This window comes from Danio rerio, chromosome 11 (assembly GCF_049306965.1).
Source record: "Danio rerio strain Tuebingen ecotype United States chromosome 11, GRCz12tu, whole genome shotgun sequence".
NCBI lineage: Eukaryota > Metazoa > Chordata > Actinopteri > Cypriniformes > Danionidae > Danio > Danio rerio.
Genome location: NC_133186.1, coordinates 20,218,163 through 20,241,944, shown reverse-complemented (window position 1 = coordinate 20,241,944; position 23,782 = coordinate 20,218,163). Strand labels below are relative to the sequence as shown.

Here is a 23,782-nt window from a genome sequence, read left to right as displayed (position 1 = left end):
GAAAATTAATACTTTAATTCATTAGAGTCGTACTTCTGTGGGTATTTTGGTTAAAGTAACCTAAAAGTAATACAAAAGTAGTGTAATGCATTTCTGAGATATTAATATTGTCATGTAACCAATTACAAAAAAAGAAATGGCAGTAACTTTTAATATATATATATATATATATATACTGTAATGCATTTCATTTTGGAAGTAACTTGCCCAACTGTGTTCGCTATTGTTTGTTAGCACAAAGATTAGATATTAACGGGGATTTGGAACAAAATTGTTTATGCACAATGGGCTCTCTGCACAGCTAGAGTTTTAAAGCCAACGATAAACTTCCGGTGATAGCTTAATGTGGATATTTTCAATTTCACAAAGTTGTTTGTACATCATCAATGTTGTAATGTAATTACAATACATTCAGTTAAACAGACTAAAGCATTCATTTAGTTGTTCAAGCGTAAAATTAGATGAACGATGGTATAACCACTAGCGCCGTCAGTATAGCAAAAGGCTAGCGCAGAAATTCCATTGAAAATACTGGGTAAAGTCTAAATCGAATACGTGGCCGGCTGGTATGTGCTATGCACATCCATATAGCAGCATTTTTATGACACTGTATAATAGGCGACGCAGTGGCACAGTAGGTAGTGCTGTCGCCTCACAACAAGAAGGTCGCTAGTTCAAGCCTGGGTCAGTTGGTGTTTCTGTGTGGAGTTTGCACGTTCTCCCTGTATTCGCGTGGGTTTCCTCGGGGTGCTCCGGTTTCCCCCACAGTCCAAAGACATGTGGTACAGGTGAACTGGGTAAGATAAAAATTGTCTGAAGTGTATGAGTGTGAATGAATGTGTGTGGGTTTCTTAGTGATGGGTTGCAGCTGGAAGGGCATCCGCCATGTAAAACATTTGCTGGAATAGTTGGCGGTTCATTCTGCTGTGGCGACCCCAGATTAATAAAAGGACTAAGCTGAAAAGAAAATGAATGAATGAATGTATAACAATAATGAATATTTTTACAGTACTGTGACGGTTGGGTTTAAGGTTGGGGTGGAGGTAGGCTTTAAAAAATAAAATGTATTGGGTATTTTAATAAATAGCAGCATAAATAATACTCAATACAACTACTGTTTTTACGTTACTGTAACAGTTGGATTTAGGGTTGGGGTGGGGATAGACGTTAATAAAATACAACAAATGTGAAATTTAAGAAATAATATAAATAGTTTTCGTTAACTTTCGGCTGCAACCATATCTGATCTAGCAACAACCAAAATACAGGGTAAAAAAACTGTCATATTTTAAAGACATGGCGGGGGGAAATGGACTTTAATGCAGTGCTTCTTGTCCGATCTGAAACCCACTTCATATCATAAATATAACAGGTAGTGAAGATTACTGAGTTTTAAAGAAATCAGATCTTAAACGTGACAATTTTGAAATGGAAAGATGTCATTGGAAGCCATTGGAGTGCCTGGCTGAAAATTAAAAGTCTGGTAATCTGTAAAATATTTTACAACATTACAGATACATTAAAAACTAATTTAAGTGTGTGTATGGTTTGCATTGGTTACTTTAACAATTATAATAGCAAAAATAATTAATGTAGTGCTTTGTTGTATATACACATGTTCAGAGTTAATAAATGTTTCAACCCAATTTAATTGCAAAAGTATGATAAAGTACAACAGGTAACACTTTAAAATAAAATTAATGGATTAAAGTCAACGGTGAGAAAAAAAGCCAGATTCATTACAGTTACTGTGCTAATATAGGATAAAATAATACAACTGAATATTATTAGTTATTATCCCCATTTAGTAAAACGACTAACTTTAGTAAAACGATTGTAATCAGATTACTATAATTTTAACACATACATCAGCATTAAGAAATGATCATCACCTAAGATTAACATTAAACTTTACCAATACTTTTAATTAACTAATGTTTACTATTGAAGCCTTCTTGCACAGAGTTAATGTACAGTACAACTGACCTATAAATGTTTTAAATTTTGGTAACAGTTTCAGTTAATATTTCAACCTGTAGTAGGCCAGATGAACTTGAAAATATTATTGAAAAACAATTAAGTCTCTTAGAATGTTGCACTGTTAACAATACCACTGCAACACGACATGGATTTTACTAAAAAGAACTGTAAAAGTTTACATAATAAATAATTATTCAATGTATTTTGAGTTCCCATGATGTCAATATTGTACATGTTCATTATCATTCTATATTGAACCACTGCATAGAGAGATATAGACAGAGAGAGAGAGTGTTTGTGAGTATAACTTACCTTTGTAATTGTTGATGAATTGCACTTGCAGGTTTGTCACTTTTACAACAAATGTAATGTTCTGCATCCTCTTGAGGTATTTTAAGCTTTCTGTTTTTTCTTACTCCCAGCATGAAGACAAAGGGCATGTTTCCTATAAAGACTTTACGAAAAAATAAATATAATAAATTATATTATGCTAATAAATAACATAATAATAATAGCATAATACATTTTATATATTGTCTATTGTTCTGCTGAACCCAAATGATTTCACATAGATCTAGTAATGTACTTCTATCTAAAAATTTAAATCAGAAATTAAATCATAATGTAATTAAAAACAGAATAGGTAGGATGTAAATCACATCCAAGATTAATTTTCCTATATTCGTTAAACAAAGCTATAAATACATTGTTATTTAGACTGAAAACAGGGCTAGACCCACATGAACCATTTTCATGTTTTTGTAACTTTACACACCTCAAAATTATATATACTTTGATATAATAAAGACGTTATATATATATATATATATATATATATATATATATATATATATATATATATATATATATATATATATATAATGTTCTGTGCGTTTGGGAAAGCTAATTAACATCATTAAAAGGCTTATTTACTTAAAGTAATTTAAAATAATCACCATATTAAACAAAAAATAAAGATTTTATTTTTGGGGCAACCACACAAGCACACGCAAACACTATTTTGATCAACAGAAATGTAGTGTGTTAAACAGTATACAGCTAACATTGCTATTAAATACATTTCAACAAATATAATCGACAAAGGAATATAAGCACTAAACATACATCTTACAAAGGCAATGTTTTGTCGTGTAAGCGGTAATTATGCATTTAAATACATAAATTGATTTACCTGCTCTCCCTGGAGAGATGAGTTCGCGGGAAAAGGCGTCTCCAATTGATTGCGTCATTAGCACGTGTTTGCAAATGCCGCGCGTTCATGAGTTGAATGAGGCGCTGTGAGGGATGTGTGCTTAACACACACACACATACACACGAACAGAGGGGTGGGGGAGGGAAACTGCAGCAGGTTCAACTTGGAGTTTGCAAAATGTATGCATCCACGTGTTGAAGTGTTCACATATTTGTTTTATGTTGAACATGCTCTTTTCATTTGACTTTTTTTTTTTTTAGAAAACCTGATTTTCTTTGATTATGGTGCACTTTAATTTAATCTCCAAATAAGTAAATAAATAAATATATATATATATATAATAAAAAATAATTATAAAATAAAAATATATATATATATTTAAAGTAAAAAAAAAGTGAGGGGAAACCTGATAGGTGTTGTAGACTTGAATTACGTTAACAAACTAATTTTATATTGTCGTCGTCATCATAGTCATAGTCTCTACCCCAGGGCAGCTCTCACGAGGCGTCTGTGAGTTGACAGTGGGGGATGGGTGCTCAAGACACACACACACACATACACGCGAACAGAGGGGTGGGGGAGGGGAGCTGCAGCAGGTAACACACTTCAACTTGGAGTTTGCTAAATGTATGCATCCACGTGTTGAAGTTTTCACATATTTGTTTCACATTAAACATGCTCTTTTCATTTGACTTTTTTTTTTAGAAAATCCGATTTCTTTGATGGTGCACTTTAATCTCCAAACAAATAAATAAATTATATATATATATAATTTATTAATTAATAAAAACAATTGATATAAAAACAGAGATTCTTAGCGTTTTAACACAATCTTAAGGCATGTTTTCAACATGCTTCCTGATCCATCAAACATGTTTTTATTACTATATATATATATTTATTTATTTTTTTAAGTAAAATAAAAGTGAGGGGAAACCTGATAGGTGTTGTAAACTTGAATTACATTTACAAACTAATTTAATATTATTGTTATAGTCGTAGTCTACCCCAGGGCAGCTCTCTTGAGGCTTCTGTGAGTTGACAGTGGGGGATGGGTGCTTAAAACACAAACACACACACACACACACACATACACACGAACAGAGGGGTGGGGGAGGGGAGCTGCAGCAGGTAACACACTTCAACTTGGAGTTTGCTAAATGTATGCATCCACGTGTTGAAGTTTTCACATATTTGTTTCACATTAAACATGCTCTTTTCATTTGACTTTTTTTTTAGAAAACCCGATTTCTTTGATAACAATGCACTTTAATTTAATCTCCAAACAAATTAATACATTTCTTTATTTATTATCTATTTATTTATTAATAATAAACAACTGATATAAAAACAGGGATTCCTGATCTATCAAGCATGTAGTTTGTATTTCTTTTTTTTTACTATATATATTCATTCATTCATTCATTCATGGGGTCGCCACAGCGGAATGAACTGCCAACTTATATAGTAAAAAAATGAAATACAAACTACATGCTTGATAGATCACATACACATTTTTATTATAGGTTTTTTAAGTAAATAAAAGTGAGGGGACAGCAGACCCTCAATTTAACCTCTAAACACATCTGATCGTACTAATTTGAGCTTCCAGAACTGGTTTGACACAGTATCACCAGTGATAAAATCAATCTCTAGTAACTCACTCACTCACTCATTCACTCACTCACTCAGTATCCTTCAGCATAGTTACTGATTTATCAGGGGTCGCCACAGCGGAATGAACTGCTAACTACTCTGGCATGTTTCCTACAGCAGGCCCATCTGCTACACCACTGCCTAATCCCTACCCCTAAACCTCACTCACTGACTCACTCACTCACTGTCCTTCAGCATAGTTACTAATTTATCAGGGGTCGCCACAGCAGAATGAACCGCTAACTACTATGACATATTTTTCCTACAGCGGGCCCATCCGCTACGCCACTGCCTAATCCCTACCCCTAAACTTCACTCATTCACTCACTCACTATCCTTCAGCATAGTTACTAATTTATCAGGGGTCGCCACAGCGAAATGAACCGCTAACTATTCTGGCACATGTTTCATACAGTTGGCCCTTCCGCTACACCACTGCCTAATCCCTACCCCTAAACCTCACTCACTCACTGTCCTTCAGCATAGCTACTGATTTATCAGGGGTCGCCACAGCGGAATAAACCACTAACTACTCTGACATGTTTTATACAGCGGGCCCATTTGCTACGCCACTGCTTAATCCCTACCCCTAAACCTCACTCACTCACTCACTCACTCACTATCCTTCAGATAAGTTACTGATTTATCAGGGGTCACCACAGCAGAATGAACCGCTAACTACTCTGGCATATGTTTCACACAGCGGGCCCATCCGCTACGTCACTGCCTAATCCCTACCCCTAAACCTCACTCACTCACTTCAGCATAGTTACTGATTTATCAGGGGTCGCCACAGCGGAATGAACCACTAACTACTCTGACATGTTTTATACAGCGGGCCCATTTGCTACGCCACTGCTTAATCCCTACCCCTAAACCTCACTCACTCACTCACTCACTCACTCACTCACTGTCCTTCAGCATAGTTACTGATTTATCAGGGGTCGCCACAGCAGAATGAACCTCTAACTACTCTGGCATATGTTTCACACAGCGGGCCCATCCGCTACGCCACTGCCTAATCCCTACCCCTAAACCTCACTCACTCACTCACTGTCCTTCAGCATAGTTACTGATTTATCAGGGGTCGCCACAGCAGAATAAACCTCTAACTACTCTGGAATGTTTCACACAGCAGGCCCATCCGCTACGCCACTGCCTAATCCCTACCCCTAAACCTAACTCACACACTCACTCACTATCCTTCAGCATAGTTACTTATTCATCAGGGGTCGCCACGGCGGAATGAACCGCTAACTACTCTGGCATGTTTCATACAGCGGGCCCATTTGCTACGCCACTGCATAATCCCTACCCCTAAACCTCACTCACTCACTCACTCACTATCCTTCAGCATAGTTACTGATTTATCAGGGGTCGCCACAGTGGAATGAACTGCTAACTACTCTGACATATGTTTCCTACAGCAGGCCCATCCGCTACGCCACTGCATAATCCCTACCCCTAAACCTCACTCACTCACTGACTCACTCACTCACTCACTGTCCTTCAGCATAGTTACTGATTTATCAGGGGTCGCCACAGTGGAATGAACCGCTAACTACTCTGGCTTGTTTCATACAGCGGGCCCATCCGCTACGCCACTGCTTAATCCCTACCCCTAAACCTCACTCACTCACTCACTCACTCACTCACTCACTCACTCACTGTCCTTCAGCATAGTTACTGATTTATCAGGGGTCGCCACAGTGGAATGAACCGCTAACTACTCTGGCTTGTTTCATACAGCGGGCCCATCCGCTACGCCACTGCTTAATCCCTACCCCTAAACCTCACTCACTCACTCACTCACTCACTCATTCACTCACTCACTATCCTTCAGCATAGTTACTGATTTATCAGGGGTCGCCACAGCAGAATGAACCTGTAACTACTCTAGCATATGTTTCATACAGTGGGCCCATCATTTTCACTCACACTAATACACTACTGCTAATGTAGTTGATCAGTACCACTATAGCGCATGGGTTTGGACTGTGAAGGAAACCTACGCCGACACGGGGAGAACATGCAAACTCCACACAGAAATGCCAACTGGCCCAGATGACACTCGAACCAGCGACCTTCTTGCTGTTAGACAATTTCTTGTCGGCATAAACCTAGCCATAACTGTAAATTATTCTCAATATCAGAGAGCATGATTAGTCGTACAACAATGATGTAGAAGCATGTGACCCTCAATGTAAATCAACCTTAACATAAAATGTGAACTTATTCATCAATCTGATTGACTAATAGAAATGTTGTTCCAGGTTCAACAGGTCAAGGGTGTCAAACTCAGTTCCTGGAGGGCCACAGCCCTGCACAGTTTAGTTCCCAGCCTGCTTCAACAAACCTTTAGGTTTCAAACCATAGACATTATAATAGAAAGCTAAACGCCTCATGGTCCGCTTCAGTCCGTTGTTCCGATAAGTCAATGAGGTTAATCCGGTTATGACTGCGCTATAAACAGAGGCAACTGAACAGAGGAGCTGCTGTTTTGCCTGATATAAAATATAAGAACAGTATATTTTCTTAACTGATTATAATTTTATGGTGTCAAAAAAAAACAACTTCCTGGCAGGTCTGTTGGAGCTAAATTCAGCAGGATTGTGGCCCTCCATAACCAAGTCTGGACACCCCTGGTTTAAAGTGATCTATTGTCTGGGTTGGTGTTGTATATCCAATTTAAACTAGCTTGTAATAAGCTGCCAGTACATTTCCTGTTATTTTACAGACGTATTTCTCTAGATATTATTTCTTATACACTTTATCATTCAAATACTGAAATGTCAATAAAAGTCACTTTGTTAAACTGTAGAGTTGAATTTTCAACATCAAAAAAGTGGACAGAGCAGAGATCAACATCCCATAATTAATTTTGTTATGAGTTTAGTTTTTTGTAATGCATATAGTGTATAAATGGCTCTAAATAGCTGTCCCACAGTAAAAACGGTAAAGTTGTTGTACCAAACAATGAATTAGTTATAATAAAGTTATACTTTTCAAGTTCATAAAAGTGATATCAAGGCTTGTTAATGGGGCATCTAGCTATCTATTATAATGTCTGTTTCAAACAAGCCTGGAGGACTCAATTAGTTTGATCAGGGGTGTTTCATTGAAGTAAAGCTGAACTGTGAGCTGTAGCCTTCCAGGAAGAGTTTCACACATGTGAGATGTTGATCCAAGAACATGTTCCACTAGGTGAAATCACAATATCTGTGTATTCAGCACTCTCATTATGCAAAAAGCACAAGTTTAATAGAAACAGTGAATGCAAAGCAAGGCAACTAAAACTTCTGTCAATGAGAGACTGACTGTCTTCATACAGAGCTCAGTCTGAGGCCTACCCTCTGACCAGGCTGATCAGGCTCTTTCATCCTCCTCATCCTCCTTCTTTTCCTTCCCTCTTTTCAGGTTGTCGCCATTGTTCATATCTAAATTTGTAACACCTGTGTCTATTCTGGCTCATATTTTGCACATGCAGCTGTGAAAAAAATAATACAGAACTGGCACATATTCATACAGCTATCGTATCTTTCCAAGTGTTTTATTTGTTTTTAACTGTCACTCTTTTTGTTTGGTGTTTTGTAACAAGAGCATCACAGTGCAAATCTGTTATAGTGGACACACATCTGTTTAGACTTTTGTGTAAAGAGTGTCTAAAACTGCCTGAACTTAAGTTATTACAGAAAGACCATGGCTTTATTCCATTAAGAATTTGGCTGAAAAATAACAAATGCATGTAGTATTAATACATTATTATTATCAGTGTTGGGTAAACGATTTAAAAAAAGTAATGAATTACTACAACATTAAAGTTGTATTTACAGCTCTTCCAGAATACTTATTAATATTTCTTGAAACTAGTAACTGAACACACAAACAAATATCCACAAATACACTACAGCAATGGACTTGTAGTTTTGTAGAATTGGTGTTAATAAGGTAAGATTGAAGAGTTTCAGTGAGTCTGTGTCAGTTTTCACGTTTAGTGTCTGAGCATTTAAAAAAGGCTGTAAATTGCTTTTCTACCATATCTAAAATGTAATTAAATTACTCAAGAAGAAATGTAATCACTTCACTCAATACTATCAGAATCTCTATAAATCTCAGTGCATAGGAAATATAAATCAAACACTTTTTATTCTTTAAATATAATTTAAACCTGGCCTTTTAGCTTTCCTAACTTAAACAAATACTTTATTATCAACATGTTATTTAGATAACAAACAGAACTCTGGAAAAAGTTAAACATATAAAAAGTTTCCAAGTGATTTAACTATATATTATACACAGAACTGGCAAATGTCTTAATTCATTGTTTACATTTGAATGAAATAAACAGGCTTGAAGTATTTCTTATTTTATTTATTTTTTTACATTTTTTAAGTTTTAGAAAAAATATATATTCACTTTGTGATTTCGTTACAGGTAGTTAACTGATTATTTTGGACTATACTCCCATCACTGATTATATTTTTCTTTATCTAAAATGTAATTAAATTACTCAATAAGAAATGTATTCACTCATAATATATGTAAATCTCAGTGCAAAGAAAATATAAATAATACACTTTTCATTCTTTAGAAAAATGATTTAAACCTGGCATTTTAGCTTTCTTAACTTAAACAAATACTTATTAACATGTTATTTAGATAAACAGAACTCTGGAAAAAAGTTAAACATGTATACAAAAAGTTTCCAAGTGATGATACCATTTATTATACACGGATATACATCAAATTATATATTATATTCCGCCTAATTTCCTCCCGGTCGCACTCGGAGCTCCTCTCCTCCTTTCGTTCCCGGGCAGCTGAGCTCTTTGTAGCCGGAGGGAGCGTAGCTGCGGGCGGGGGAGGTGCGCGGTGCGGTCGCTGACAGTGTAGGACAGACAGACAGTTCAAAGAACACACAAACCAGGAAAACGTTTGATTCTGTTGCGTGTCGCTCTCGCGGGCCGTTTCGCGCTATTATGCCACAGTATTTCTCGGATCTGCTACTGTACCGCCTAAGTTACATACTGTAACTTACTTCCGTGTTATCCATTCCCTCGGGGATACAACGCGATCTGCGCAGAAACAGTACGATTCAAACCTAGAATAAAGTACCGTGCTTAAGGACACCAAATATAAGGCTTTCTTGACGCAGTTTGGTCATTTTCATTTAAATACTAATTAAAGTGCAATTTTATTTATGCTGTCTCTTTTATTCTGTGAAGTAACCATAGTAACTTGCTGCCGCCATCTTTATTTTTACGCACTTCGCCTCTGATTCGTCAGATCAATAGGGGGCGTGACATCCTCCTTGTATCTTTCTGATTGGCCAGATCCCAAAAGTGTGTATCATTGCGTCATTGCAGTTCTCCTAGAGGGCGCTGTGTTATACACACTTTTGGGGTGGGGGGATACACACTTAGATACACAAATCATGTAAAAGTGCATTTTGAGGACAAGTGAGATTTTAAGCCAGGACACCATTTTGAAGCATGCTGAATACTGCTATATGGTCAGACAAATGAGGACCAAGAAAAAGTCCTCATTTGTCAAGGTGGTCCTCATTTTACTGGTGTGTACTCTGGCGAAAGTCCTCATTTTGGACATAAGCAAGTACACACACACACACACACACACACACACACACACACACACACACACACACACACACACACACACACACACACACACACACACACACACACACACACACACACACACACACACACACACACACACACACACACACACACACACACACACACACACACACACACACACACACACACACACACACACACACACACACACACACACACACACACACACACACACACACACACACACACACACACACACACACACACACACACACACACACACACACACACACACACACACACACACACACACACACACACACACACACACACACACACACACACACACACACACACACACACACACACACACACACACACACACACACACACACACACACACACACACACACACACACACACACACACACACACACACACACACACACACACACACACACACACACACACACACACACACACACACACACACACACACACACACACACACACACACACACACACACACACACACACACACACACACACACACACACACACACACACACACACACACACACACACACACACACACACACACACACACACACACACACACACACACACACACACACACACACACACACACACACACACACACACACACACACACACACACACACACACACACACACACACACACACACACACACACACACACACACACACACACACACACACACACACACACACACACACACACACACACACACACACACACACACACACACACACACACACACACACACACACACACACACACACACACACACACACACACACACACACACACACACACACACACACACACACACACACACACACACACACACACACACACACACACACACACACACACACACACACACACACACACACACACACACACACACACACACACACACACACACACACACACACACACACACACACACACACACACACACACACACACACACACACACACACACACACACACACACACACACACACACACACACACACACACACACACACACACACACACACACACACACACACACACACACACACACACACACACACACACACACACACACACACACACACACACACACACACACACACACACACACAATTCTCTATAATTCTAAATGCAATGTGTCAGCAAAGTTTCTACAAATGAATTCAGGAGACACACCAATTAATAACCAGTCTAAAAAAGGAAGAGCCAAGAAACAAAATTTAGTTTTAAAAGGCTTTATTAGGCTAGCATGACTCTTACTCAAGTTAAACTCACAGCAGAGTACCTCCATGTTCATCTCTTCTGTTTGCGAGCCCAGATGTTCCAAGGAGAATTAAGACTTTGAGGATTAGAGACTGACTGAGGTACCGGAGGCCAGAAGGGGTTTTTAAAACCAGTGTTCACTGGGTTAAATGGCATTGGAAAAACTGGATACTGTTGAACCTGAGGGGCAGCTGGGGTGGGTGGTGGTTGGAATTGTGCAAATTCATAAGGAGGCAACATTGGGAACCAGGATTCTTGAGACTCAGGGTACCAGTGCCGATGATGGTGCCGATGATGGTGCCTTCGGTGAGGGAAACCTCCATAGTAATAAGGGTAATACATTGGATATGGATTGTAAACAGGGGCTTTAACTGGAGCAGGAGTTGTGGGGGGTGCAGCAGGAGGAGCCTGGTTCCAAGGGTACCACCAGGGGTATCCAAATGGGAAATATGGATAGCCTTGAGGAAATGGTGTTGGGGGAACAGTCGGTGTGTCTGTTGCCTTTGGGCAGGAAAGAACCACTTCTCGGTCACCCAACAGCAAAGTCAAGTTCCAGTCGGTGTCCTGAAAACGAGGGCAACAGTCAACTGCACAGAACTTTCGGTCAATGTAACTAAAAAAAATTTAACTGCCCACGCTTACCTGACTATCCCAACAGCTTCCTGTAAATGGTGCAGTCAACACCATTGAGCCACCAAAATTATCCAGAGTAAATGAGCACATGGAGGATGTCAGAGACAGAGGCATCCATGATCCAGAAACTAAAGCAGAACAAAAAAAAAAAAAAAAAAAAAGTTGAGGGTAAGCAAATAAAACCAACTTTAAAGAAACAGAATGAAAGCAGCTTACCTTTAACAAGAACATCATCTTCTCTGACACCAAATGAGACGATCATACCGGAGGAGGTGCAGGACACCACAGGAAGGCGAGGACTCACAGGGCAGGACATTTGCACTGGAGCCCCCATTATAATGAGTGGAAGAACATAACTACCACCCTATTAGAGGTGGATGAGGTTATTCAAGGTATAAAATGATTGGAGACAAACTGGTCAGATTTAATATTCACACTAACCTGTTGTCTGACGTTACATCCAGTGTATGGAGCAACAAGAGAAACATCCCTGCGTGCCCGCTTCAGTGAGAAACCACAGCTGGCTGGCATCTCAGACAAAGACACTGGTGAACCCTCTCCTGATGCAGGGGAATTCAAGAATTCAGATTGAGGGGTGGAAACCATAGATATATACACTAGATATCGCATAGGGACCCTGAGCATGCGTCAATAGCGCCGCCACATTGGTACAGTGCTCCCAGGACAAATGTCATTCAACCGCACTAGTCAAGACAGTGTTATTACGTGAATATGCGGGACTTTAGCGATGTCTACAGGTGTAGTAGAGCAAAAAAAGCACAAAGGCAGAACATTTTATAGGTAATATCAATTTTTTTTTCTGTTTTTGTATGTTCTGAACTTTTGTGGTAATGAAGTAACGTTAATGATAAGTCACTTACTGCATTTACCATAAGGCAAAGCAGCTCCAACTCGCACTAAACACTCGGCTTATGCTAGTTTTGTTGAATAAAATCTGCTAACAATGCAAAAGAAATAGGACAACGAGATGCTGCGCTGCCAGAAACTTGTATTATTGTCGGCTAACGTTAGTAAAAGAGTCGTTCGGGGGATTCATTCACAAACAGAGAGAAAAAAAAAAAAAAAAAAAAAAAAAAAAAAAAGCTCCCTCCGTCAGTATGAGAAGTGAAAACAAGAGGTGTTTCAGGACATGATTAGATCAAATTAAACAGGCAGGGTGGATAGTACATTTCTGTAAACACAAACACAAGCTTTTTGTCAGGAATGCCCGTGCGGTCACTGATCCATCAATGTAGAAAAGTGATGTAAAATTATAATTTTCATAATTAGAAAAAAAAATAAATTACATACTAACATCCAGGAAAACTCCAGATCATAGATACATTTGTAAATGTGTATATCCCTGGCTTTGGATGGCCACAGTCCTCCACTGTACCTTGATCCCACATTCATTTCAAAGGAGCGCTACCCTGTAGCAAGATGGCGGCGCAATTGACACATTCCGTACAATAGACAACAATAGGCCAGGCGACATCTAGTGTATATATCTATGGGTGGAAACAAGCAAACAATTCCATTCACACAACTTGCCTCTCTCAACCAGAAAGTGTGGTGTTCTGTGTCCTTTAATATTCAAGGTCATTGAATCATTTCCACACAGTAGAGAAGGACCCAGTCGTTGCAGTTTAGCTCTTGCCAGCCGGAACCGTTCTAAAAACACAATTAAAGTGATGTTATTTACCAGATTTAAAAGTAGAGTAGGTCCCCATTTAAAAAAAAAAAAAAAACAAAAAAAACCTTACCATCCTCAATTGTTTGTTCAGCTGAAGCAGGTCTGGATTTATCTTTTTTATTATCAGGTTCAACACTTTGACCACCAATTAAAAGACTGCCAATATGAATTGTGCCTCCAGAGACTGCTCCATTAGCACTAGAATCAGAAAAAGCCTTTGGACCAGCAATTGAAGAACTAAATGACACCACAGCCATCACAAAAAGTAAAATGCCCTTTGGCCAAGGCATGGTGAGTCTACTGTAGCTCCCCACTGAAACCTAAAAGCTGTTTCTCTTCACACTTTCCTAATATATCTTTAACTCTAAAGATTATAAAGGTTATTGAGACACACTGGACATTTTGTAGTCACTTTTGACACTGACAGACCAATCACATCTGTTCATCAATCAGCTTGTTGTTTTCACCTGTGCCTCGTTCACCTGAGAGTTAATGCAAGGGCTGAATTTGGAAAAGCACATTCGGCTGGTAAAGATAAAATATGTGATAAAAAGATTAGATATTTATCAGATAAATCATTAGTTATATCTGTTTTAATACAGTGTGGAAATCTGGAAAGCCTCCCTCTGTTTGTATGATATGAATGTGCATGACAATTATTCCGAATGTAAAGTCTGGAAAAGCTTATTGGCAAGATACAGACCAATTGTATTAACACATAAACTGTGTGAACTAATTGCATAAATGATAGAACCCAAATTGAATCATGTTTTGGATCCAGCCATCTTTATCATTATTATTTTACTTTTTTTATACAGAGAAAGCAACAGAGCATAATATGGTGAGTAAGGTATAAACATAGTATATATATTAAAATTGGATTAAGTGTTTTATTTTATTGATAGAAGCATTCAAATAAGAGTGTGATCCTCGTATTCAAATATATATATATATATATATATATATATATATATATATATATATATATATATATATATATATATATATATATATATATATATATATATTTAAAAGTAATTTTTTTAAATATATAAAAAGATAAAAAAACAAAACAAGAAAAGCATTCATTTCATTCTTCTCCTTGCATTTAGATCCCTAAATAGCCTAGCACCCTCCTATCTCTGCAACATGCTTGTCCCCTAAACCCCAACTCGTTCATCACGTTCCGCTGGCTCTGGCCTTCTCACTGTCCCTTGGTACCGCCTCTCTTCAATGGGGAGCAGATCATTTAGTGTTCTTGCACCCAAACTCTGGAACTCTCTACCACACTCACTCCGCTCTGCTAGTAATATCTCTGAATTCAATTCCTTACTTAAGACTCACTTATTTTCTGAATGCTTCACTTCTGATCTACCAAACTGACATACCTGTCAACATTGGGATGTGAAAATAAGGGATATGCCCACCATAATAAGGGACCCCCCACCCCCATTAAAAAAAACAACAAATTACTAAATATTTGGGGCTGTTTCATTGTAAGTAAACAGTTAAATGGTCAGTAATATGTTTTAAAATTAATATTAACAAAAGAAAAAAATTATATTTACATTAACAGAAAATACATTAGCAAACAGTTCAGCTTATTAGCTATTTTAATAAAATAAAATCAAGCTATCAATCTCATTATCCGTTTCTCCACTGTATAACTTACACATTCTGATTAAAGAGCAACCAATGAATCTCTTATTTATTAACATTATTATATTAATATTATTATATTTATTAAGATTTTTGTATTACATTAAATAAGAGGGGTCATTTTAAAAATGCACACATCTAACATTATAATGAAAGCATTCGAATGCTTTTCTAACTTTTTATGCTCAGTTAAGATGAAATTAGTTGTGTTTGGGAAAAAAAAAAAACCCACCAAGATCAACATGTTTATGTTATTATTATTAATTATGTGTGTATGTGTGTTTACAAACGCACCCAAAAGCCAGACTTTCTCTCTGCTTCAAATCGCGTGTAAAGAATCCGTTTGGCAAACAGCGTCTATTTATCACTATGGAGCACGTCAGCTGACAGTCATGCACTGTCATTATATGACTGGGCGAAGGCACCTGTAATTAAAAAGAAATGGAATCGCGCCGTTTTTAATATTTATGTAAAGTGTTTTCATTCCTAAACAGAGCAAAAGCACAGAAGGCTCACGTTTTAGAGCAAGGGGCGACCTCTGATGGTCCGGCGGTATGGGTTGCGTATATGGAGGATTGGCTGTTTAGAGAAAGACAGAAAATACAGGAGACATACGGGAAAATACCTTTACGGGATAATAGCGGGATAGAACAGTAAAATACAGGAGAATCCCGGGAAAAACGGGAGGGTTGACAGGTATAAAATGACCACTTTATCTGATCCACCTCCACTATGCTCATTTGTATACTAGGTCTTAAAAAATAAAGGATCCAAAAAAGGCGAGTGAATAAAAATGTGTCTTTAGTATTGCAATGCTAAGTAACTCTACCACCGCTGCCTTACTACTGTTATTAACTCTTTCCCTGCTGAGTTTAAAAAGATTCTATCTGGCCCAGGAGTCAGTTTTTGTTAGAATATTTACCCTTAATGTTTCTGTGGCGACGCATTATGTTTGTCATGTGACACACCGCAGCCACAACAACGATGTATGACAGATGTATCCCTTTTATTTAGTTTTTTTCTGTATTAATTAGACATATTCACACGCCCATCTTGTTATTAACTACCTATTCCAATTTACATAAACGTGTTAGTGATCGTGATGTGTAACATGAGATGTACAGCTTCATGTTTACTTGCGGCTGCTGCCTCATTCATAAAAAGCAAAACAAGCAGGATTCAGCAGGTAAATTCATAAGTTACTCACAAAATACATGCAAGTAAGTGCCTGGTGAACTTAGAGAAGAGTGGATTCAACTTTATAGTTACTTTCACTATGTGTAATGTTTATCTGATATGAATGAAACACATCAGCAAATTATATTTGAATGGATTGTTAGACTTCCTTGTGTGTTTTCAAAACTCTAAATGTATTGTTTTACTAGTAGTTGTGTGTATTCGCATATCTAAAACCTAAATGAAGTATTAGGCGGTTAAAACGATGCATAATTGTGATAATATGACACGTCAGTAGATTTGGTTTTGTTTTCGGAAAAAAAAAAAGAAAAAAAGAAGCTCTTTTCCGACGGTCCCTTACTGAGAGCTCTACTCAGCGCGAGCTGTCTCTGACTCAGCGCATTTTGCGACTGCATAAACAGAGCAGTGCTCGTAATATCGAGCGAAAAAAAGAAAAGGACAGCAGTGAAACATAACCAGCTTTGTCTTTTTGTAGGAAACACAGTTTAGATCTTTTTAGGGTGAGGTTTTTTTTTTTTTACTTAATGCCATCTATCACTGAATGTGTCAGAAATATCGAAAACAAAACCAACTTAACCGCGCTGTCCTTCTCTGACTCAGCGCCAGACACAAACACGATATTTGAAACAGCAGGTGGCACTGTCAAGGCCTGGAAGTGCAGGTCTAGCCGTCTGAGCACGCAGGTCTGAGCGTGCAGTTGGGTCTCCGGGGCTGCAGCTTCATACTATTGGGACACAGACACTAGCACCGGGTTCTTTACGGTTCTCACTTCAAAACGGAACAAAAGTAGGATTCTTTAGTGATTATTCCCAATCATCCCTGTCCAGGGGCGGACTGGCCATCTGTCAATTCTGGCAAATGCCAGAAGGGCCGGAACATTTTTAAAATGTGGGCCGATCAGGTTTTTTTAAATTTATTTAGATTTTTTATACGTATTGTTTTAACATGCAGGCAGCTTTTGTCTCTTGCAAGATGTGAATATTATGATGATGAGGATATTAATAATAATAAAAAATGTTAAGCAATTGGCCCAATCAGCATCGGCTGGCTGGTTTCGAGGTGGGCCGACCCAATCACAGGTTATGCAGAAGTAAACAAAATTTGGCAAGAATGTCAAACAATAAGTGCAACACAAGCAAATTGTCAGAGATGGGCCGTAAAAAAGGAAAGGCAGTGCCGAAAAGCACAGAGAACGCAAATAAAAAGTCAGGTTTTAAAAAAATCAGTTTCGAAAGGGGGCAATGCGGTGGTGCAAAGGGTAGCACTGTCAACTCACAATGAGGTCGCTGGTTTGAGCCTCGGCTAGGTCAGTTGGCATTTATGTGTGGAGTTTGCATGTCGTCCCCTTGTTGGCGTGGGTTTCCTCTGGGAGCTCTGGCTTCCCCCACAGTCCAACCACATGCGCTATCCGCTTGTTAAGTGTGACGTCACGTGAAGCGGCTTCCTGGTCCAAGCACTCTATTCAACAGAATGGAGAGTATCATGAAATGGTAATAATAAACGTTTACAAAGCGATTTAACGGCTTCCGGTTTGGTCGGCAACATGTGAAGACGTGTTTGACGGTTCTCCATACTGAACTAGACATATTTTTAACCACAAACGCATTCTCGACCAGATCATGCCGAAATCAAGTAATTAAAACACCAGAGTCTATTTAAAGACGATTTATAAATAATAATTTTTTTCTGCTTCTGGACTTTCTCGAGCCTAATTGGCTATGGCTGGCAAGCGCAACAAAACTGATAAGATGGCGGAACACGTGAAAGGGGGAACAGTGGAAAGCAGAATGGAAACTAACCAAGAGCTCGTCCTCCGGGAAATAAGAGTACTTAAAACGGAGCTACTCATGAAAATGGACGAAAAAGCCGAAGCTCAGGCCACTGAAATTAAAACTCAGTGTCAGCAACTGAGAGACGAGTTCGCTACAGTGATGGGGCAGGCTACCGCTAGAATATCGACTCTCGAGACGCAGGTGCTTTCACTGGAAGAAGCTGCGAACGGGCAGTCAGATGCAGTGAGTACACTACAACGAGAAGTTGCAAAACTTAAAAAAGACGTTGTTACACTTGAAGCAAAAAACGAGGATTTGGAAGCTAGATCTCGTCGCTGTAATTTACGCATCACGGGTATAAAAGAGAGACGGGAAGAAGGGAAGCATATCCCTGATTTCATATCTGAACTGCTTAAGGACTCGCTGCAGCTAGATAAGGCCCCTGTACTAGATCGGGCACACAGAACTCTGAGAGCGCGACCAGAAGATGGACATCCAGCAAGGGCATTTGTAGTAAAGTGCCACTATTTCCAGGAGAGAGAATTACTGCTTAAGAAAGCCGCGCAGAGAAGGGAGATTGTCACGTCCGACGGGGACAAGATACATCTTCAGCCCGACTATACTCAAAAAGTCATGAAACAGCGGTCAGCTTTCAATGAGGTTCGTGGCATACTCAGAAGCTATGAAGGTGTACGTTATGGTCTGTTCTATCCTGCCGAGTTGAGAATCACCGCGAAAGACGGAATGAGGCGGAGCTTCAAAGACGCAAAGCAGGCTATGGACTTTGTGAGAGACACCCTGAAACCCTAATGTGTTGCAAACGCGGCAACTTCAGTAAATTCCTAACTTGTGCTTGGTGAGTTAAGCGTCGACTTTTGGGGCTATTTTGTCTTTGGACTTAATCTGATTTCCTTTCTTTGACTATGTCGAACGACATCTAAAAAGAAAAAAGAAACGAAAATGAAACTGATTGACAGTAATAATATAAAGATACATGTTTTTTATTACTGGTCTTTACGTTTGTTCTCTGTCAGTAAGAGAAATGCAGTTTGTGATAATGTTATTCCATTATAGTTCAGTAGGAGTTTAAGTCAGTATGGATAGTTATGAGGATGTTACCTGGAAGTATAGCAGCCTCCACTAGAGGCCAGCTTATAGGAGTTAAGTTGTTCAACGTTTTATTCCCCCCCCCCCCCCCCCCCCCCCCCCCCCCCCCCCACACTATATTATTGTTTTACTTTTCATTTCAATACCCCTCATTCCATTCACACACACCCAGGGAGCACGTTCTATGGTACAAAAAAAAAAAAAAAAGAAATGATAAATGACAAAGCGCGGTGATACTGTACTTCTAAGCTGGAACTGCCGTGGCCTTAACCATCCGATAAAGAGAAGCAAAGTGTTCTCCCATATCTCTAAACAGAAAGCAACGATTGTTTATCTTCAAGAAACACATCTAATTCCTAAGGATCATAATAAGCTGAAAAGAGGGGGATTTCAAAAAATTTTTCATTCAAAGTTTACTGCAAAAAGTCGAGGTACAGCTATATTAATACATAGAGATGCTGCATTTGAGGAATCAAAAGTTATAGCTGATAAAGAAGGACGCTATATTGTTGTCCAAGGGAAACTCTTTAACCAGCAAGTGCTACTAGTTAACTTGTATGCACCCAATTGGGATAATGTGGATTTTTTTAAAAACCTCATCACACGCCTTCCAGATCTGGACAGTCATCAGCTTATCTTAGGAGGTGACTTTAATTGTATACTCCATCCGGTGCTAGACAGATCTAATGCGATGTCTGGGTCTCTTGGTAAATCAGCTCGATGCATTAATGAGTTTCTGAAAACTTATGGTATGGTGGATGCATGGAAATATAATAATCCGACATTAAGGCAGTATTCTTTCTTCTCTGCAGCTCATCAGACCTATTCAAGAATTGATTTTATTTTTATAGACAAAAGACTATTATCACTACTTAAATCATGTACATACACAGGCATTGTCATTTCTGACCATAGCCCAGTAAGAATGATTCTTTCCTTCCCTGATAATATACCATCAAGGGGTATGTGGAGGCTTAACTCTAGACTACTTACGGATGAGATATTTGTTGATTTTATATCTAGTCAGATAGATTATTTCTTTGAAACTAACTGCACGCCTGGCATGACCTACTGTAATCTTTGGGAGACAATGAAAGCTTTTTTAAGAGGACAAATAATTTCATATAGTGTAGGTGTGAATAAAAAAAGAATGAAGCGGGTCAATGAAATAATTGCAAGGATTAATGAGATAGATCAAGAACATTCAAGATCCCCCACAACTACGCTGTACAAAGAGAGAGGGATGTTACAGTCTGAATTAGATACTCTAACCACCGAAGTAGAAGAAGCATTATATCTGAGATCAAGACAGAGAGAATTTGAATACGGGGAAAAAGCTAGTAAGTTACTTTCACATCAATTGAGGAAGGCAACTGAAACTAACTATATAGCCGAAATTCAAACGAGGCAAGGAGTAACTACAGATCAAATGGACATTAACAAGCAGTTTAAAAAATTCTATGAAAAGTTATATACATCTGAGACAAATAATAAAGCGAATATATCCCATTTTTTTGATACAATAGAAATGCCCAATATCAGTGATCAAGACAAGTATAATCTTGAACAACCCATATCTATAAAAGAAATTGAACAAGCTATCAAACAAATAAAAAGCGGAAAAGCACCTGGCCCTGATGGATTTATAATTGAATTTTATAAAAAATTTTCACACAAATTATCCCCAATATTAAAAAAGGTGTTTATAGAAATAACTGAGCAGAAATCTTTACCACCAACTATGTCGCAAGCTATTATCACTGTTATACACAAAAAAGGTAAGGATCCCTTGAAGTGTGACTCATATCGACCTATAAGTTTACTTTCAAATGATTACAAGATATTAGCAAAGATTTTGGCAGCAAGGCTTAATCCAGTCATACAAACACTTATTCATCAAGATCAAACAGGATTCATAGCAGGACGGCAGCTTTCAAGCAACTTACGGAGACTATTTAATATACTTTACTCACAAAGCAGTTCACATTTGCCAGAAGTGCTATTGTCATTAGATGCTCATAAAGCCTTTGACCGTATTGAGTATGAATATCTATTCACAGCTCTGAAAAATTTTGGCTTTGGTCCTGGTTTTTGCACTTGGATTAGTATACTATATTCGCATCCAACTGCTTGTATAAGAACTAACAAGGTAATATCAAACTTTTTTCCTTTATATAGAGGCACCAGACAGGGCTGTCCCCTGTCTCCTCTCCTATTTAATATAGCAATAGAGCCACTAGCTATAGCTTTAAGGAGAGAGTCAGACTTGCTGGGCATTAACAGGAGTGGGAAGACTCACAAGGTTTCACTGTACGCAGATGATCTCATTATATACATATCCAATCCTGATAGTTCCATACCCAAAACAATAGAGCTTATAAATAGCTTTGGGGCAGTTTCAGGATATAAAATTAATTTCAGTAAAAGTATATTATTTCCAATTAATAAGATAGCAAAACAGTCAGACCTCAGTAAATTTCCATTTCAAATTAGTAATATATCTTTTAAGTACCTGGGAATCTCTGTGACCAGTACATATAAACAGCTATTTAGATGTAATTTTGATGCAGTGATGGAAAAAACAAAACAAGATTTAAACCGATGGTCTTTATTGCCTATCTCTCTTGCAGGCAGAATTAATGCGGTTAAGATGTCTATTTTGCCAAGGTTCTTGTTTTTGTTTCAAAATGTCCCAGTATTCATTCCTAAATCCTTCTTTAAGGAGCTGGATAAACAGGTGTCTTCTTTTATATGGAATAAAAGCATTCCACGAATTAGGAAAGCATTTTTAGAAAGGCAGAAAGAAGTTGGGGGACTGGCGTTGCCCAACTTTATGTATTACTATTGGTCATGTAACATTGAAAAAATTGTTTATCTGACAGATCATGAAAATCAGGAGAATGAACCTGAGTGGGTAGAGATGGAGCAGGCATCCTGTGGGACAGTTTCTCTGTTTTCAATGCTTTGTGCCCCACTACCACTTAATAGAAAATATCTGCCAAACAATCCTATAGTCAGTGGTTTAATAAAGATATGGGCTCAGTTTAGGATGCATTTTAAGCAGAAACAAGCACTTTCTTTATTACCCATTACTTCCAATGCATTATTTCCACCATCCTTAATTGATCATGCTTTTCGGATCTGGTTTAGAAAGGGACTCAGATATGCAAGGGACTTTTTTCAAGGAAGTCATTTTATGTCATTCGAACATATGACTAAAGAATTGGATATTCCTAAATCACATTTCTTCAGATATCTTCAGGTAAGAAGTCTAGTAAAAAGGTATTTTAATACACTTTCAGCCCCTCCCATAAGTAGCTGGATTGAGGAGATCTTTGATCTAAATGCATCTGAGGGTGGTCTGATATCAAAAATATACAGTCTGATTCAAAGAGCAGCTGCACCATCTCTAGATTTTCTAAAGAAACAGTGGCAAGATGACTTAGGAAATATAGTTCCAGAGTCAGTCTGGCAATCAACAATTAAGCAAATTCACTCAACATCTATTTGTGTCAAACACGGTTTATTACAATTTAAGATAATTCATAGGCTGCACTTTTCTAAAAGCAAATTGTCCAGAATATTTCCAGAAATTGACCCAACATGCTCTAGGTGCCACAGAGACGAGGCCACCTTAGGTCATATGTTCTGGACATGTCCATCCCTAAGACCATTTTGGACTGCGGTGTTTGAGACTTTCTCTTATATATGTGAAAAGGAGATACAACCAGATCCAGTAATGGCAATATTTGGTGCGACACCTGAAAATCTTACACTACCAGCAGGTCAATTAAATGCACTAGCGTTCTCTACTTTGCTGGCCCGAAGACTTATTCTTTTGCAGTGGAAATCAACTAAACCACCAACACATACTAAATGGGTAGAAAATGTCATGGCGTATCTAAAGCTCGAAAAACTCAAATATAGCACCCAGGGCTCAAATAA

At 38.3% G+C, this 23,782-nt stretch overlaps 1 protein-coding gene across 9 annotated transcripts in view; it reads right to left on the bottom strand.

Annotated features, from left to right (window-relative positions):
* Positions 1 to 11,732: 11,732 nt before the first annotated feature.
* Positions 11,733 to 23,782, bottom strand: part of LOC110440097 (uncharacterized) — a 35,753-nt gene continuing 23,703 nt past the window's right edge. For 4 of the 9 annotated variants that reach the window (XM_073916617.1, XM_073916616.1, XM_073916614.1 and 1 more), the window contains 9 exons: positions 18,235 to 18,416; positions 16,278 to 16,340; positions 16,056 to 16,186; positions 14,173 to 14,300; positions 13,961 to 14,080; positions 12,851 to 12,969; positions 12,626 to 12,773; positions 12,419 to 12,537; positions 11,733 to 12,340 (listed from right to left, as the gene is read on the bottom strand). In XM_073916617.1, the coding sequence (XP_073772718.1) occupies positions 11,807 to 12,340; positions 12,419 to 12,537; positions 12,626 to 12,773; positions 12,851 to 12,969; positions 13,961 to 14,080; positions 14,173 to 14,300; positions 16,056 to 16,165 (1,278 nt within the window). In that variant the 5' untranslated portion in view covers positions 16,166 to 16,186; positions 16,278 to 16,340; positions 18,235 to 18,416 and the 3' untranslated portion in view covers positions 11,733 to 11,806. Of the gene's footprint in view, positions 12,341 to 12,418; positions 12,538 to 12,625; positions 12,774 to 12,850; positions 12,970 to 13,960; positions 14,081 to 14,172; positions 14,478 to 16,055; positions 16,187 to 16,277; positions 16,341 to 18,234; positions 18,417 to 23,782 lie in introns of those variants that run through there. The other 5 variants (XM_073916615.1, XM_073916618.1, XM_073916612.1 and 2 more) reach the window with 2 other exon arrangements.